This window comes from Myotis myotis, unplaced genomic scaffold, assembly GCF_014108235.1.
Source record: "Myotis myotis isolate mMyoMyo1 unplaced genomic scaffold, mMyoMyo1.p scaffold_m19_p_4, whole genome shotgun sequence".
NCBI classification, from domain to species: domain Eukaryota; kingdom Metazoa; phylum Chordata; class Mammalia; order Chiroptera; family Vespertilionidae; genus Myotis; species Myotis myotis.
The window spans coordinates 48899456-48918444 of NW_023416346.1; the positions used below are offsets into that span (position 1 = coordinate 48899456).

The 18989-nt window shown below is 40.1% G+C and overlaps 1 protein-coding gene across 1 annotated transcript in view; it reads left to right on the forward strand.

The window, feature by feature from the left end:
* TRPC5 (transient receptor potential cation channel subfamily C member 5) overlaps positions 1-18989 on the forward strand; it is a 161994-nt gene that overhangs the window by 72909 nt on the left and 70096 nt on the right. The window contains exons 3-5 of the mRNA XM_036306008.1: positions 11012-11348; positions 12656-12795; positions 18001-18323. Of these exons, the coding sequence (XP_036161901.1) occupies positions 11012-11348; positions 12656-12795; positions 18001-18323 (800 nt within the window). The remainder of the gene's footprint in view (positions 1-11011; positions 11349-12655; positions 12796-18000; positions 18324-18989) is intronic.

The window sequence follows — 18989 nt, forward strand, 5'->3', positions numbered from 1 at the left end:
TTCTATGCATTGTCATTACCATTCCAAATAATTTAACTACCATTTTTAAGAGTTTCCTATATGCCAGGCATCCAAACACTGTGCTAATAACTTTTTATGCATAGTATCTCATTTAACCCTCACAACAAGGCTAAGAAACAGACAATATTATTATTTCTATTTTACAGATGGTGTAACTGAGACACAAAGGAAGTAAAGAGACTTGTCTAAGGTGTCTAAGGGCACACTGTTAATAAATGCCAAATCCAGAATTTGACCTCAGCTCTAACTCTAAAGTCTACATACCAGAGACTGTGTGATATGGTGTTTAGAGTGGGTAGGGAAGGGGGTCAACAAACTTTTTCTGTAAAGGTCAGATAGCAAATATTTTTGGCTTTGTACGCCATATGCTCTCTGTTGTAATCACTCTGCTCTGCCACTATAGTGCAAAAACAGACATCTATAATAATAAAACCATAACATGCTAATTAGACTGGACGACCTTTCAGACGTCCTTCTGTCCTTCCAGATAAAGCCAGGGCTGCGAGGGAAGCCTGGTTCCCAGGTGCCAGAGGAAAGCCGGTGCCGGCAGCCAGGGGAACGAAGGCCTACTCTTGAACGAATTTCGTGCACCAGGCCTCTAGTAGAGAATAAGTAAACAAGTGAGAGTGGCCGTCTTTCAATAAATCTTTATTTACAAAAACAGGTAACTGACTAGATTAGGACCCCAGGCTGTGGGCTGATGACTCCTGGGGTCAGAGTATCAAATGTATCCTCAGATAGACCTGGGTTCAAAACTTGGCCTCACCACTTACAAGAGTCTCTCTGTGTCTCAGTTTCTTCATCTGAAGAACAGCAATAATAACTATGTCATAGAGTCATTGTGAGGAAAAGAAAGAAGAAGAAGAAAGAAAGAAAGAAAGAAAGAAAGAAAGAAAGAAAGAAAGAAAGAAAGAAAGAAAGAAAGAAAGGAAAAAAGGGAAAGGAAGCGAGAAAGAGTATTTGGCACATAGTAAATAAGTCATTAATAAAAACCCATCACAAGTTTGGTCCCTAGAAGGACAGGGATTAAGATAGTACCACTCGCTTTAAAATCAAACCCATCAGAGCCCTGATGGTCTTGATACACAGAAGCAGGATTTTGGTTCATTTTATTCTCCCTTCAGCTGCATAAATCATGTTCTTTTGTGAGGTTACATTCCTGTTTTAGTCCTTAGTGAGAGAGTCTCCTGATTTTATTGCAGTTCTAGTCAGGCCCTTGGAACCCCATCATTGGAGAGCAGAAATATAATTTTATCATTATTTGTTAGGTGTTTCCTTAAGGAATAGGATTCTAGCCACTGGAGTCATGTCTGTGTCCCAAGCACCTGGCACAGAGTAGGTGCTCAGTACATGTTGCTGGCTTAATTGAATTGGCTTCAAAATGGTCCTGCTTGGAAGCAGAAGGAAAGTGGCTTCTTAAAAGCTCTTCAAGCATTGAGGATCCCTGTTTTCAAAGAGAGAGGGAGAGAGGGGGGGGAGAAGAGAGGGAGAGAGAGAGAGAGGAGGGGAGACAGTGTAGGAGTATAAAGGATGGTTGCAGTAGGCAGGAAAATGCAGAACATCCTGTTCTTCTGTTACATTAAGCACACAAGAGTCATGCTGCACTGGTCTCTCCAGGTCATGCCCCTGGAAAATCATTCTGTAAAAGCCACTTTGATGGAGTTTATTGCTTTGATCTAAAATCATACTCATAAAATCTTCTATCTCAGCTTTAAGGAACCCCCTGAGATACCACTCCTTGTCATCCAGCCCTGAAAAGGTCATCCTTCCTTTGATCCTGACTTGCCAATCTTTCTCAATGAAAACTTCTTTTCTCTATCTACCAAGTTGCCTCTCTTCCTCTAAAATGTGTCTTGCATAATAATCTGCTTTTTCATTCTGGGATTTGTTAGAGTTATTTATAGGATCTAACTGTACAATCAGGATGGTACTGTTTCCAATTGAATGTACCTCCTTAATGCACCCTTAGAACATTCAGAGGAATTGAAAATGGAAGCAGTGCTGATGTGTGCAAATTTCCTAGGTGAGATCTGTGTCAAGTCATGTACATAGACATTTCAAGACTGTCTATCCAAGAAGCAACAATTTCCCATCCTATATAATAAAAGGTTAATATGCATTGACCCTAACAGCAGAACGACTGGGAATGACTGGTCACTATGACACACACTGACCACCAGGGGCCAGATGCTCAATGCAGGAGCTGCCCCTGGTGGTCAGTGTGCTCCCACAGGGGCAGCTCTACTCAGCCACAAGCCAGGCTGATGGCTGCCAGTACAGTGGTGGTGGCAGAGCCTCTCTTGCCTCCTCAGCAGCGCTAAGGATGTCTGACTGCAGCTTAGGTCTGCTCCCCGCTGGCAAGTGGACATCCCCCGAGGGCTCCCGGGCTTCCAGAGGGATGTCTGACTGCCAGCTTAGGCCCGATCCCCCGGGGAGCAGGCCTAAGCCAGCAGGTGGACATCCCCTGAGCGGTCCCAGACTGCAAGAGGGCACAGGCCAGGCTGAGGGGACCCCCCCCTCCCCGAGTGCACAAATTTTTGTGCACCGGGCCTCTAGTCTTATAATAACAGCCATAATGATGAAAATAGCTAACATTTATTTATTGCTTCTTCATCTAATCTTTACAATAATCTATGATGAAAAAGTGACAACATTTTTCCTTATTGCCAGGGGCTGAATTAACTCTCTTAATCTTCATAATGACTCTATAGCATGGGTTACTAGTATAATCCTCATTTTTCAGATGAGGAAACTGAGAGCCAAAGAGATTAAGCAACTTGCCAAGGTCACCCAGCCAAGGAGTTGTAGAGCTGAAATTTAAATTCTCAAGTCTTTCTGTATGACTACAAAGACCATGCTACTACTTTACCTAATTAGAAATGTTTGTGCTTACAGCCTACATTGCACAGTTAAGCTAACAAAAATGTTTGAGGAATGCCATCTTCCATTTTGAGAATGTTTCAAAGCATTTTGCCACCCATGATCCATTTGATCATCATGGCAACCCTATGAAGAAGGCAGGGTAGGTGGCAGAACCACCATTGCACAGATAAAGACCCAAACATAAAGTCTTGCCCCAAGTCTCACTACAAATCAGAGGCCAGACCAGAGTCAGAGTTCAATATATATGTTTTCAAAATGTGTTATTTATTATAGAGAGGGGTTAAGTTTCCTCCACATCCTTTTTTTTATTTATTTCATGCTGAAAATTTTAAAGGAAGTGGGCAGCTCACAACAGGTCATGAAACTTCTAGCCAAGACATCTAAAAATGTGAAAACTACTGGGCATACCTGACTTAATCTCCCATTCACCCCAATCCTTCAGGATTCACAGTACCTGAACACATCCTATAATCCAAAACAGGGAGGAGGGGAACATGGTCCTTAAGAATTAGATACACTGAAGGCTTACCATAGATCTCTCCATTGTTTTATTTATTGAACAATTACAGGTCCACAATTCTAAAATCTACCAATTTCTGAAAAACAAAAGAAAAATTAATACATTTTCTATCAAAACTCATACAATGGCAAACCCTGAGAGAAACTGATGTGGGGAAATTTATGGTCTTGATTTAACCCATTGCATCTAAGCATTCATGGGTTTTGCTGCTGAAATATTTATGTATTTGATTATAGTAAGGTTGCCAAACAAAATACAGGGCACCCAATTAAATTTAAATTTCATACACACAAAGAATAATGTTTTAGTACAAGTATGACTCTTCCAATATTTAGGACATACTTATACTAAAACATTATTCACTGTGTATCTGAATTCAAATATAACTGGATGCCTTGCAGTTTTATTTGCTAAATTTGGTAATTTATGAGTGCTGCCTCAAAATCCACTGGGGGTATTACATAAACTATGGCACAAACTGCATATTATTGTTCTAAAATCTGACAAATTTAGAAGTTGAAAACACATCTGGCCCTAAGAGTTTTTTAATAGGGACTGTGGATATGCATACCTGTTGCATCCTCCCAGCACTGGGCTTGGTACTGCCATCCAGCTCTCAAGGCCATCTGAATCAGTTGTCTCTTTGGCTCTCATTATATTTCCCCACCTGCTCTGTTCCATGTATCATTAGTTTGATCCATAGGTTAGTGCTCTCTGCTTCTCCCTGCTGAGAAGTTTTCCAATACAATCTCCCAGTTTCCCTTCTAGAATGCCCCTCTTTGGAGTAGAAGTGAGCTCCTACCACCCTCTGCTGCCATCTCATGGCTAAAAGAAGCCATTGCATTGGATGTAACAGCCTCACTAGATGCTTTCAGAATCCATCACCTCCAACACACAACTATAACATTTAGTTAAATCCGACTTCTGTGTATATTTGCAAATGAAAAATTTTAGTTTTTAAATATGTGTTCTAAAACAGTTTTTAGCACCTTCCTCCATTTAGTTCAAATTACTGAGGTTTAGCTCTAGTTTTAAATTAGAGATATGAATGCCACTTGACTTATATTGTGAGTTTGCACCTGGGTTGGCATTGAGATTGATTATCCCATCTCCGGAACCAAGTCTGCTAGCTAATTGAAACAGCAGCCAGCTGAGTACAAAATGTCTCAGTCATCCCTGGGTAAGCAAGCATCTCCTTTTAAAAAATAAATCCCCATGGATTAATGATCTGAGTGGATAAGTATCAAATTGCATTAGACAAAGCCTACATGTAAAAGTATAATCTAGGCCTAAACTACTTGCCTAAACCTATTCTTCATCTCAAATTTCTGCTGCAGTGGTAAAAAAGCCGAATCACTTCATGAAAGTATGGCTCAGCAAGATCACTGCATTGGTGAGAGAAGAAAGGTGTTTTGAACATTTCTGCATCTTCAGGGAATATTGCATTGCCACAGATTTCCTTTTTGAGTTTTTTCTCCTCATTAGAGCCCTGCTTGATCGGCAACTACAAAACAAACCAACAAAACCGGTTCTCTCTCGGGTCATTTCTGCTGGCTGGCTTTTTAAATACACACAACACATATACAACCCAGCTTATCTTTTAAAAAAAAACTGACATGTGATGCAATGAAATTTGTGCCTATCCCAACGTGCAGCCATTCACTGAGAGAGCATAAGGAGGGTCTGGGAAGATCAGTAAACCTTTCAAATTACCAAAAAAAAAAAAAGGCCCACATTTCAGATCCTGCCATAGCCTGGAACTCAGTTATTCTTCAAGATCCTCACCTTTTCTCCTGAGGTGGGGGCATGATTCATTCTCATATTTCAGGTGTTCTTTTTCTCCAAATGAACCAAGTGATTACAGCTGTAAATTCCCCAGCTTGAAATCAGCTAATCTCTTTTCGGAAACACAAAGATAAGCCATTGCTAATTACTTTCCAGAACAACAGGCCTGTACTGCTTTACAAACCTCTGAATGCTAAACATGTCAAGGTGATCTTATTTCCAGTCTCACGTATTGCACTTTTGTACACACTGAACAATTTTAAATCATCTAAAAAACAGTTAAGTGACTAAATGTGGGACTGACATGTATTTTCCTAATCTAATTTTTTCTTGCTGACAGCTACCATGGCAGAAAATAGGATAGATTGTGGGAGTTAAATATTTTTCTCCTCTGACCATTGTCTGTTCTGAATGGAGCCATTGGAAGCTCACTGCTACTGGCTTTTTTCTCTGCCTCACAGCCTGGCTTACTTCTCAAGGGCCTATCTCCAAACTCCAGACCCTCTGCTCCTTCCAGTGTACTTTCCTTCATTATCCATTGCTTCCTCAGAGAATGGGGACTCAATAACCAGGGAAGTCTATCCCTACCTCACTACTCTGAAATGAGCACAGAGTAGGCACTCAAATGATAATTATTGTTATTATTACAATTTACCCTTTCTGAGCTTCAGCTTTCTCATCTGTACAATGGGTATAAATATAGCACCAATCTTCTGGGTTTGTTAACACATATAAAGTGCTTTTTAAAATACCCAAAACATAAGAAGTTCTATGTACATTTAATCTGTGACTATTATGACTAGTACTAGAGATACACTTTGAAGGCACACAAAATGCAAGGTGAAAAAAAATCCTGCGCGCGTGCACGTGTGTGTGTGTGTGTGTGTGTGTGTGTGTGTGTGTGTGTGTGTGTCTTGGGGGCTTTTCTGGGGAAAGAGATCTATTTGAGTTATGTGTTTGAAATGCCCCTGGGAAGTTGAACATTCATATATAAAGTTTTTAGCAGAGATGCAGACAGGAGAAATTTCTCACTTTAACAAATACAGGTAATTCCCACAAAGCCCTTTGAGGGATAAAATGGCATACAACATACAAAATTGTTCTTCCCTTTCAGAAGCTTACTGTTGTAAGAAGGCCAAGTCATGGATTCTACATGCAAGTTAGTGTAACACAAGACAGGCTCTATAAGGTACCACAAAGAAGAAGCAAAGTGGTCTGGGCTCAAGCAGGAGGGATCTCCTCTAGCTGTGGCCATCAGAAAAAGGCTTCCAGAGGAAGTGAGGTTCACTGATTTAATGATTCTCTGCAGCTTTTCCTGCTGACTATAGTGCCTGCTGACTTGTCCCATCTCTGAATGCCCTGAGTTCCTAGATTAGGGTGCCTCATATCAAAGTAATGAGCTTTTCCTAATGTTAAGTGGACCCAGTTTGCATGACTAAAATGTATTCTGATCTTTAACAGGAGGTACAAGGAGCATGTCTTTTTTATGTCCTTACTGACAAAATATTTTTGCTTGGAGGGGAGTGGCCTTCATCAGTCTGTGAGAGCCAACCATCTGGAAACCTGACACTTTTACAATCTGTACTGCTTGTGAGGTGTCTGAACACTAACATTGTCCTGTTACTCATTTTATGTGGGTTTGGCTGGTCTCTCAATGAGCTCCTGCAAGCCAAAATAACTGTCAGTCTCTCTTGTAAACTTCTTTCCATGTGCCACACAGAACTGGGCACAGAGCAGCTGTACAGAAATACTTGTTGAAACATCTAAATTGAATCATGTTGATCTTCCACTCCTTTGGCAATGAGCAAGTCAAATTCTGTCTGCTTTGGGTTCAGCATATGAATCAGGTCCAAGCGACAGATGTAGGAACAAAAGTTGTATACAATAGACTGGTGAAGAGCTGGGGAGATGATTCTCTTCACTGAATGATTAAATCAAAGCAGTTTCGCTAGTTGTCTGGGGGAGGAGTGGGCTCTTTCCAATAGAACTTGACATTATTCCTATCAAGAATTATCCTTTGTGTATATATGCATAACCCAGGAACCCAGACAATAGGGTGGAGAAGGCCTGGGGTGGGAGGTGGGGGCAGGCTGGGAGAGGTCAATGGAGGAAAAAGGGGACATATGTAATACTTTCAACAATAAAGATTTTTTTAAAAGAATTATCCTTTGGAGGGGTAAAGAGCTATTGAGCCACTCCATTTAAAACACAGATTTATGTCAAAGGAAAAAGATCCATGGCTTTTCCAAAAGTTCTATGCAGCAGTAGAGAAATAATAATAATTTTTAGCCCTTGCCTGAGAACATTAAAGAAATGAAGCATTGCAGAGGGAAATACTGCAGTGAGGATCCTAGGAGGTTTATGAAGAAAATATTTAGATAGATTGAAAACATAGGTTCCATAAAGATCAGGCCTGGGGCTAAACCCAACAGCTAAGATCTTTAAGGTTTCCCCACATGGTCCTAGCTATGCATCACTACCCCTGCCTTTCCAGCTGCTACGCGGGAGCCTAGACTCAGGAGAGCCCCATAGCTTCTGTGCTTTGCTGGTAGGCAGATCTCTTATAGCTAGATAACTGGCTGATACGATATACTCACTTTAAACTCATAAGGGTAGTTCAATATATCACTACTTCCTAAAAACATAATGCCTTAACCCAAAATAATAAGTTATATGGGCATTTCAATCACTGCAGTAAGGTCAATGGGGAAGATACTGAGAATATCAGCTTTCTGCAGGCTCCAGATCATACCATCCATGGATTTCCAGCATTCAGTGTGTAAGAGCTTGGTCTATGGTCAGCCAAGCTAGGGATCCAGTCCTGGCTTCACCACTTACCAAGAATGAAAGCTTGGGCTCAGTCCCATCATCTGCAAAATGGGTATAATACTAATATCTACCTTTGGGGTTGCTGTGAGATGATATATGTGAAAATCTGGTACAGTGCCTGGCACACTATATGTTAGTTAATCTGGCTATGTTAAGAATAGTTCCTAGTTGCAACTCCTAAAAGATTTGAGTTACCTACCAGACTTCACCCACTACATACACTAAGGAAAGAAGGCTTTGGAAAGAGAGAGTTCTTCCAAGATTCATCCAGCACAAATTTATTTATTCAATCACTCATTCAACAAATATTTATTCAGTGTTTACCTTGTGTCAGGCATTTAGCAAAATATTGGGAAAATAATAAAGACTAACACATGCTCTCAGTTCTTGAGCAACACCCAGTCTTCTGGCTTTTAAGAAGCTCCTATAACTGCTCATCCTTTGTTGTTTCTTTTAAGCCCCCTAAGGAGGAAATTGGAAAAGAACTCTATTTACACTAACCCACACACAAATGCATCATTTTGACAAATCAGGAAGCATGAGTCCTCCAAATTTGTGCTTCTTTTTCAGAATTGACTTAGATATTCTGTCTTCATTGTATTTCCATATGAATTTTCTGATCACCTTGTCAATTTATGCAATAAAATACCTGGGGTTTTTATATGGATTGCATTGAACTTGTAGAACAGTTTGGGGAGTATTGCCATCTTAACAGTATTAGCTCTTCCAAGATTTAATAAACCCTTACTAGTGCTAAGTATAGTTCTAAGTGCTTCATACGTAGTAACATAACTTAATCCTCACAGCAACTATATATGATAGATGCTATTATCTCCATTCTTCACATGAGGACATTGAAGAACAGAAAGAACCGCTGCAATCTAGCTCCAGAGTCTGTAGTCTTAACTACTCTACTATATTGCTTTACACACACACACACACACACACACACACACACACACACACACACACAATTTATAATGGCCTAAGACTATCATTGTGATCTTCTGTAACCCCTACCTACCTCTTAGGCCTCTTCTCTTGTCATTTTCAACTGCATGCATCCCAGACTGCTTTACTTCCCTGTACAAGCCATGGTCTTTTTCACCTCTATGACTTTATCCCCTTTTCTTGGTTTACTATTTTTCTTTCTCCTTCCCTACACCTAGCCAACTTCTATGCATTCTTTAATGCTCTACTCAGGTACTACCTCCTCCAAGAAGCTTTTTCTGAGCAGTCCAGATTTGCCTCTCCTTTATGCTCTCATTTTGCTTTATTCATATCCATTTTAGTGCCCTTACTATACTGTTTTATAACTGTCTTTTTATACATCTGTTTCTGTCACTAGACTGTGTGCTCACAGTGCTTTTTCTTCATTGCATCCAAATATATTGTTTTACCCTGCTACTTTTCTTTAATTTTTTTCTGGTACTTTTTTCATCCCAGCCTTAGGGATAGGCTGCAATGCCAAGAAGAGTAGAAAAGACCAGATGATTTTTGTCTTTTTGTGTGTGAATGTGTAATAAGGAGATGTAAAGACATAATGGGGATCTTTGGAGAAATTGATATCCCATCATTAAAAGATTTTACAGCTTATTTTTGGAAGTTTTGTAATAGTAAACTGCTTTAGGGTAGGCTAAATATGTGATGGCTCAAACACAGTCATGTACCATTCCAAGATAGGTATTATTGGTGAGCAAGATAGTACTCCTCCACATGGTCATTGCGGGGCACAGGCTGGCAGAATTCCCTAAATCATCCTGAGTTACCACATCCCAGTCAGCCATAAAAGGGAAAGAACATGGAGAAACACACATGGTAGACCTTCACAGGCAGGTCTGGAAGTGCCACTCATCATTTCTCTGAACATTCCATTATCAAGGACTTAGTCATGTGGCCATACCTCATTGCAAGGGAGACTGGGTGGTGTAGTCCAGCAGTGTGTTCAAGAAAGAGAAGAATGACTTTGGTGGAGAAGCAAATGACCTTCATAAATATATTAACAGTAAAGTTGGGTAAGTAATATATATATATATAGTGCAGCTCTGTTTAACCTTTCCCATGGATAGCTGTAGTAGTCAAGTATTTAAAATCATGATTGACGGTTGAGTTCCTTATTGAGTTCCTTACCAGAAAAAGAGCAGTTGGAGGGTGACTTGCAATGCTGATGATTCCTTAACTATTAATCACTGACACTTTGTAGATTGATTTTAAGTAAAATTTCAGCTGAGTTGTATACATGTTATAATATTGGCTCCAAAATATATCTTCCTCATTTGCATGTCTAGATTAGGGAGGGTATTAAGTAAATGGCAAAGTAGCAACTGGATTCATTGCTAGCCAACCACCAGGTTCTCAGAACCAAAAGAGGAAAAAGAAAAAAGAAAAAAGGGGATTTATTTACATTCCAAACCATAGCCACAGGCATGAGCTGATTCCCTGCCAGTTTATGTTTGCCCAACGTGCACAATTGTTGATGACTTTACATAGGCTAGGGGAATGAGTAAAATGTAAATCAATTTGAAATGAAAAATACCCAATTCTCTGCTAAGGGACATGTAAACTCTCAGGAGATCTTTGTAAAACAGCTGCCCAGGCTCTACCACCCAGAGAGGCTCATTTAGTCAGCCTGTGGTACCACCTGGGAATGTGGATTTTTAAAATTCTAATGCAGAGCCAGGTTTTAGGAACCATTTCTCTAACATGATGAGAGGTGGAATAAAGAGGCAAGTCAACGCACAAACTAAACAGAGTGATTTTGTTTAATACATGAAACAAATAATCCAAAGAAAGATCTTGTCTCATAACTTGACATGTAAAGCTATCTCTGGGGTTAGATCCATTCATGAGAACCTGTAAATCAGGCCTCTTTGGGGGACTGGTCATGCAACTGGCTGTAAACTAGGAAAGGTAAGAATGTAGACTTCCTCCTTGTCATCTCTGATGCCTAAATTGTTCTCTTCTTTTTCCCAGTTTGTTGCTCAGCCCAATTGCCAACAGTTGCTTGCCACTCTGTGGTATGATGGCTTCCCCGGATGGCGGCGGAAACACTGGGTAGTCAAGCTTCTGACCTGCATGACCATTGGGTTCCTGTTTCCCATGCTGTCTATAGCTTATCTGATCTCACCCAGGAGCAACCTTGGTCTATTCATCAAGAAACCCTTTATCAAGTTTATCTGCCACACAGCATCATATCTGACCTTCCTCTTCATGCTTCTCCTGGCTTCTCAGCACATCGTCAGAACAGACCTTCATGTACAGGGGCCTCCCCCAACTGTCGTGGAATGGATGATATTGCCTTGGGTTCTTGGTGAGTCAAAGGAGATAAAGCCAGACTGGCTGCTGGTCCTGTCTAAAAAAACTACTGGAATAGGCAGTTGGACTAGCTCTGAACCTTCCATCTGTGTAGTGGTATAGTCCTTTGTTGGGAGCCTCAGAAATGTAGTTCCTTCTTCCCCATCCCTGGTCACTCAGTATTACCTGTTTTACAGTGAGATTGGCAGTGTACTCAGGGCTTGTTTCTGTTAACCTAATACCATCAAGGACAAGGAAGGTGTCTGTCAGTTTGTTTAGAAGGAAATCCAAGTATCAGTTCAGAACCAGCCTCAGGTAAGTTAGGGAGGGCATGCCCTCTTTCCCATAACTAGGAGAGGTGGCACTTGGATCTACTTATTTCTCATGGCTATTCCACACAATCCCAGTACATATTCAGAGTAGACATCCTATTTGGATACTGATTTCACAATCAGGGGGGAAACCTGGGAAATTCACACAACTCATGGTAGAAGCAGTCTTACCAGCATCCTCCAGGCATAATTAGATTGCACTGGACCCTTTAATACACTGCCATCCTCTAAGTCTTTGCTACTCAAACTGTGGTCCTGGGCGTTTGTTAGACATACAGAATATCAAGTCCCACCCTGGATCTTTAGAATCAGATCTGCATTTTAACATCATCCCCAGGTGATTTGCATGCACTTTAAAGGCTGAGAACCACTGCCTTAGACTACAGCCATATACTTTACTGTGTTGCACATTCCAAAGCATCAGTACTATCAGGCAGAATTCCATGAAGCCATCACACAATGAGAAGAGAAAGGAGAAAAGAGGATTCTAAATTATTTGGGGCCCCACTGCTTGGCTTTAACACCAATATCAAGTATTTTGGTCCATGGTCAGCTTGCTTTCCTCAAAACTCATTAAGAATTTTTCCCACTAGCACACATTGGAAACTAAGGATTATGGGAAAATATTGACCTAATTAATTTTTTGGTGAAACTACTCCCACTCTAAAATGGAAAGAGGGTAGAATCTGGAACCCAAAATTATAACAGCATCCCAGTAACTATAATAAAAATGCTAAAAGTGAGTAGCAGCCAGAAAAGTATAACATATGTGCATATCCAGGTAAAGCCTATCGGGTTTAGTAAGTTCAGTACTGGGAGATGAGAAAGAAAAGAAAAAGAAGTAAATGATTACTCTCTCTAGGGAGTTCACTCAACTGACCCCAATTGATTCACTTATTTCATGTTTTGTTATATGAGGGAATCCTACTATGATGACTAGGATGACTATTCTACCCTGTAAAGAAATGAACCTTTCGCTTCCATTCTTCAGGTTTCATTTGGGGGGAGATTAAGGAAATGTGGGATGGTGGATTTACTGAATACATCCACGACTGGTGGAACCTGATGGATTTTGCAATGAACTCGCTCTACCTGGCAACTATTTCCTTGAAGATTGTGGCCTATGTCAAGGTAATTTGGAATGTCTGCCTTTTTTCTTAAGCAATAATTTTGGTTACATTAAGCTTTAGCACTGGGGACATAAAGAGTTTAAGGGCAAAGTGCCGATGACAATCCCATCCATGTGGGAAAGTACCATATAAACATTATTTTAATAGTTTGTAAGCAGTGTCGCCTAAGCAAAGAAAGTGGAGAATGGAGCAATTTGCATATAAATTCATAGCTTCTTAAACTCTGAAAGTAAAATAGCTTTCAGCCATCCATCCATTCAATAAGTGCTTAAATGTTGTCTAAAATATCCTTCCAAGAAGATGGCCCACCAATACTTGTATAGGACAGAGATAAGAAACTTCACTGAATTCACTATCTCCAAAAGCTTCTCTCAACCCTGTCACCTCATTAAAAAGTACTAACTTTATATTTTTCTAATATTTTCTTCCTGTGACATATTCATTAGTAATGCTTTTTCCCTGTGGCATCAAACAGGACAAGGCTGTTCCTTCTCCATAATACTGCTCCCACTATGAAGTGATTGCTCCCTAACCTGCTAAGTTCTCTCTTCTCAAAGCTAAATATTAACACTTCATCAACTATTCTTCATGTAACAGATAGCAGAACACTAGAAACTTCACTGCATGAGACATAGACCTTTAATTGTCTCTGCCTCCCTCATCACTTCCACCACCAGGATGGTTATTCAAGCTGTTATAAATCCAGCTTTTTTGGTATCATCTAATCTCTGTCCCCCTATCAATTCAGATGACATGTATACACACACAAACCATCTTGATACTGTTCCTCCACACTATACAACCTGAATTATCCTGAAAAAAAAGTTTCATATACAGGCCTTCACATTAGGTAGTCACAGGCTTTGCGTTCAAATGTGATGCTCATTAGATAATAGAATGGCCATCCTCCTCTACCCTGAATTGAACTTCTCCAGTATGAAGAAAGGCTGACGATTAAGGCTCCAATATTATCTAGTTATTCATGCTTTTTGGTACTAAATTCCACATTAAGTTTTAGAATGGGAATATGGCTGTCCCCCAAATCTCCAACAACTTGCTTTATTTTTATACCCATAATATGCATATTGCATAAATTTTAAGATTTGGGGAGTTAGTTATATAGCGCATGAATGTGGAATGCAGTCATGAAACATTTTTTAAGAAGCCTAAGAGTATGCCTTATACTTGTGGTGATCACTTAACACATATTTACAACTTCCTTATACAAGAAAAAGCTGGTGAGGAAATGTTTGAATCTCTGGTTAATGTGCCTGGATGAAGTCCATATCATTCTGGCACTCTGCTGACTAAGTAACACTGTTTGCCTAAAAAAATACATTTCTTCCTTTGGAAGTGATATTTATACACTGGAGAGATAATTATCAATCTAGAAATTGGTGGGTTTTGCTTAAAAGTTTAGAATAAGTGATCAGTAAAATGATTAACTATTGGGGATATGAAAATGTACCTATAATGCCCAATATTAGCTAATCACATAACCTGTCCAGTTTCACTGGTAAGGTTTCCAAAGAGCTAAACACTTCCCCACCTGAGAGTGAAAGGATAAATCAGCTCTGCTAAGCTGAGTGAATGCCCCTTAACTGAAAAACACTTAACTCAAAGGAAACATTTGCCAAGAAGCTGGAGTCATCCTATAAAAAGAGAAAATTTACGAAGCAAGACATGCCACATGCAGACTTTAGATTTGCAATAAGAAATTATAAATGGGCAATCTGGCCCACTCATCCACAGAGCACACCAGCCTGAGATGAACTTATTCTGAGCACCACATAGGCTGTGTCAATCCCTAGGAGGTAAAACCTTAAGAGCTGGTTCCCAGGCTTCTTGAAACATTCCAGATCACTATTGTACTGAGGAAGTACAGAAGCACCATGGGATAAGCTGGGCTTAAAGAACATCCTTTCTTAGAGTGAAAACTAGTCACCCCACATGGTTTACAACAACAGGAACCAAAAGGCACAGACTAAAGTACTCAAAAGGAACAAATACACATAAGGTTGGTGGTCCTCAGTGCCCCCCCAAATAGCCCCACAAATGAATAATAATTGTCCTTTAGTCTTTTAGAATAGCAGCACCTAGATTTATTCCCCCACCACCTTACTTCCATATGTACAGACTAAATCTGAAGTTTGATAGCCATTGAATTGTAGTTCTTTCTTTAAGGGCCAGTTCTTGGCTGCAGACACACACACCCATCTTGTTATGACTGAGTCCCCTTTGAAAGGCATGGAAGCCAATTTTTAAGGTGCATTCCATCTCAAAAAATATAAGAAAAATCCCTTGCCTCCCAATATCACTAACTCAAGAGTCAGAAAATTTAATCCTTGCTCTGATACTCACAAACTGGATTACCATAGGTCATCCTTCTACCTCTCTGAGCCTTAGATTTGGACTCTAAAAAATAAGATTGGAACCACATCTTGAAATTAAAACTTATACAGAATTGCAATATATTAGAGTTTAAAGTATTGAATTTGGATTGAGGAATGGGTATTCCAGGCTTCCTCATTGGCTCCCACAGTGGCCACCAGCTGTTTCCAATGAACCCTCAGGTTTCAAGGAACACGGTTGAAAAATCATTTGTGTTAGATCAGGAGTTAGAAAACCATGGTCTTCAGGGCAAATTTAGCCTCCAGCCACATCCTTTTGTTTACATACTGTCTCTTAGTTCTACAAGAAATTAGTTGAGTAATGGTTACAGGAACCATGTAGTACAAAGTCAAAAGTACCTGGTGGGGCAAAAGTAGGTTTACAGTTGTTCAAGTGGGAAATAACACAATATTTAATAAATAATACAAAAATAAACTCCATGTTTCATGTAATTACAATTGCAAACCTACTTTTGCCCCACCGTGCTTAACACAACATTTTTGTTGACCTCCATATTAAATGAGTTCCAAATTTATTCCCTGCTCTCATATTTTATAATATCTTTCTCTAAAAGTATATGCAGAGCAAGATTTGCCCCAATAATCATCTTTCACACTTATGAATATTCTGCAAATTCCTATGGGAAGCAGACTTCCCTGTGGTTACAGTTGTGGCTGTGGAGAGAAAAAACCCTAAATTATGAGCTATATATTTTCCAGTAAATAATTTCTAGTTTTAAAACATAGGTCTGTTTTCTTATCAGCAAAGAGTCTTCATCTTTTACATATACCTCAAAACCTTTAAAGGCCTATCTACCATATGTGCTATAATATCAACTATCATATAAGTAACATTTAATAGAAATAATGCTAGAATGTTTAGAGACCTGAGTTTTAGTCCTGGACCTGCCATCAATTTGCTGTATTGTGTGATCTTAAGCAAGTCACTCTGCCTCTCTGTATTTCAGTTTCTCCACTTGAAAAACAAGCATAACAATACCCACCCTCCACAGAGATGCAACAGATTTTTTTTTTTGGAAGGAAAAATATAGAGATACAAAATTTGGCCAAGAGTGTACAAAACTGGTTGGCCAACTAAAGTCTATCTGAAACAGAAGCAGAATGTGGCAAGGTTTCTCCAAACTCCTCTGACAGTAAAGAATATTGGATACACACAAATGATTTTAATAACACCAGTTTCCTCAGTTGTTGGAACTGAAGCACATTTTAGAAATGTGCTAACAATATAATGTGGCCCACAATAAAACATTTTCTCAGGAAAGTTGTTTACATTTAGTCTTGAGAAACTGTGATATTTAGATGAGAGCTCAAGGCAATATGCTTCATAATGAATTCCAAGCCAAATCTACTTCTGTCTTCAGAAGGTAATAAGCAATTCCTTGTATTTCCATAACATCTCCCCTTATGGAGTACACAGACTTTCACATATGGGTACATAATCACTAACGTGTGTAGTGGGTAGGAGTAGATATTATCCTCATTCTATGACGAAATTGAGAGATAAAGGCAATTTTGGGTTTTTGTTGTTTTGTTTTTAGAAAGCAAACTTGCTCTTCAATGGTGGATGGGATGGAGGGCTGCTCTCATAAGAATGGGGTTAGGGTGTCAGAAGCGCATCCCCTTGCAGGCTAAGTCAGATCTAGCCTCCCGGATCTGGCTCTACAACGCACATGCGGTGTCCTGGAAGGCGAGGAGGGTGAGAGCAATGGTGGAGAGGCTGTGAGGCTACCATGATGAAATTAGAGCAGTGGCTTTGCCTGGGCAGCCCTGACCATGGGAGCCCTGGACCTGGAGCTGCCTTCATCATGCTGGGAGTTACTCTGGCTACTGCCCACCTGCTTGCTGATGTCTGCCAGCTGCTATGCCCTGGGCACTGTGGGCTGTCGCATGATCGCTTTTCACAAGAGATAAAGGTAGTTTGAAGTGACAAAATCCAATTGAACTTTAGGTCTCACAACAAAGCCATATTTCTACAAAGCTGGACACCCAATGTTCTAGGAGCTAGTAGTCCAGGACAGGAATGAAAAATGGATAATAACCCTAGAAATACTAGCTTTTTTCCTACTTCAATCCCCTGGTTCTTCATTTGTACTAGACAGACATTCAAACTTGTAGGGCTGCCAAAGGAACAATAAAATACATCCATACACCACTGTGTGAGCAGTGCTAAATTCAATACATGGAAGATTGACATGCCATTTGTAATAGTACGGAATACATTACAGATTGCAAAAAATTAGCATAAAATTCTGAATAATGGCCCTCCAGAATGCTCCATCAGTCCCAAACTGCAAACAGCAGGGAAGTCAGGGTAAATACTGCACATCATTGAGGCTGAACCTATCCCTTGTCCTTCAATAACAACTTGTCTCTGGTGCTCAGAACAAAATAGATGGGAGATGGTTGAGGAGGTGAGTCTAATTTGAAATCTCATTAGGAAGCAGAATAATTTGTCCCCCCACCTTGGGCATACCAGTGGCTCGATTCCAGTGACACTCCCCAACAATCTGGCAAACTCATAGTTAGAAAATGTTGACAAGTCACAGGTGGTTGCTCCATATGAATGCTCTGAAATTCATTTTTCTATGTCTATATCCTGGATATATATTTGGATGGGAGTGGGAAGAATAGAGTTATTAACATCAGGTATTGATTGGGGGGTGGGCAAAAGTTTTATATAAGTGAATGTTTGATGCTTACTTTGATGGCTTTATTTGGGTGCAGAAGATAGGCAAGAGGGGAAAGTTTTATAAATGCTCACTGTGCTTCTCATCTTGTGCACTTGTTTCTTTCAGTATAATGGTTCTCGTCCAAGGGAAGAATGGGAAATGTGGCACCCGACTCTGATTGCAGAAGCGCTCTTTGCAATATCCAACATTTTAAGTTCGTTGCGTCTCATATCCCTGTTCACAGCCAACTCCCATTTAGGGCCTCTGCAGATTTCTTTGGGGCGAATGCTGCTTGATATCCTCAAATTCCTCTTTATCTACTGCCTGGTCCTTCTGGCTTTTGCCAATGGATTGAACCAGCTTTACTTTTATTATGAGACCAGAGCGATTGATGAGCCGAACAACTGCAAGGGGATCCGATGTGAGAGACAGAACAATGCTTTCTCCACGTAAGACTTCCCCTCTCCTCCATGCCTTTTTCTGCCTTCTCCTTCTTTACTCTATTTTCAGTCCAAGCCTGTATCACTGTCTCTTGACAGTGCAAAAAAAGCTTACTCATGGATTAACCTGAAGGGTCTGAAGTGGAGGAAGGTTCTTCACTTACTACAAGGGACTAGGAGAGGAGGTAGACTTAGGTGATGGAGGATGGGGAAGAGAAAAACACACAGCTGGGCTCCCAGGAACACATCTAGAGTTAAACTATTTTGGTAGCATCCCACATTTTTTAAAAGAATCAATAAAGAGGGAGTAAATAATTTCTCACTCAAAAAAGCATCACTCACCAAGGAAATGAAACAGCAAGACTATTCCTCTGAATAAGTGACTATGAAAGCTAACTTAACTAACTATTCTGAACCAAGAACAAAGAAAGGGAAGGATGCAAAAATATTTTAATGCATCCTGTGCTATTGTGATTTATAATAAGAAATATGTACTTGGTTCTCATCCCCTTCTCCCTCCCCCCCCCCCTTGTTCTGGCACAGAGCTCCTAAAAGACTCTTGGAATTTCCTAAGTGATAAGAGTGATAATGTGTCTTATGTGAATGAGGTTACTTTATGGGAGCTGGCAGCCAGTGGAGTTATCCATTTGATTAGAGGGTTAAAATTTTCGGTCC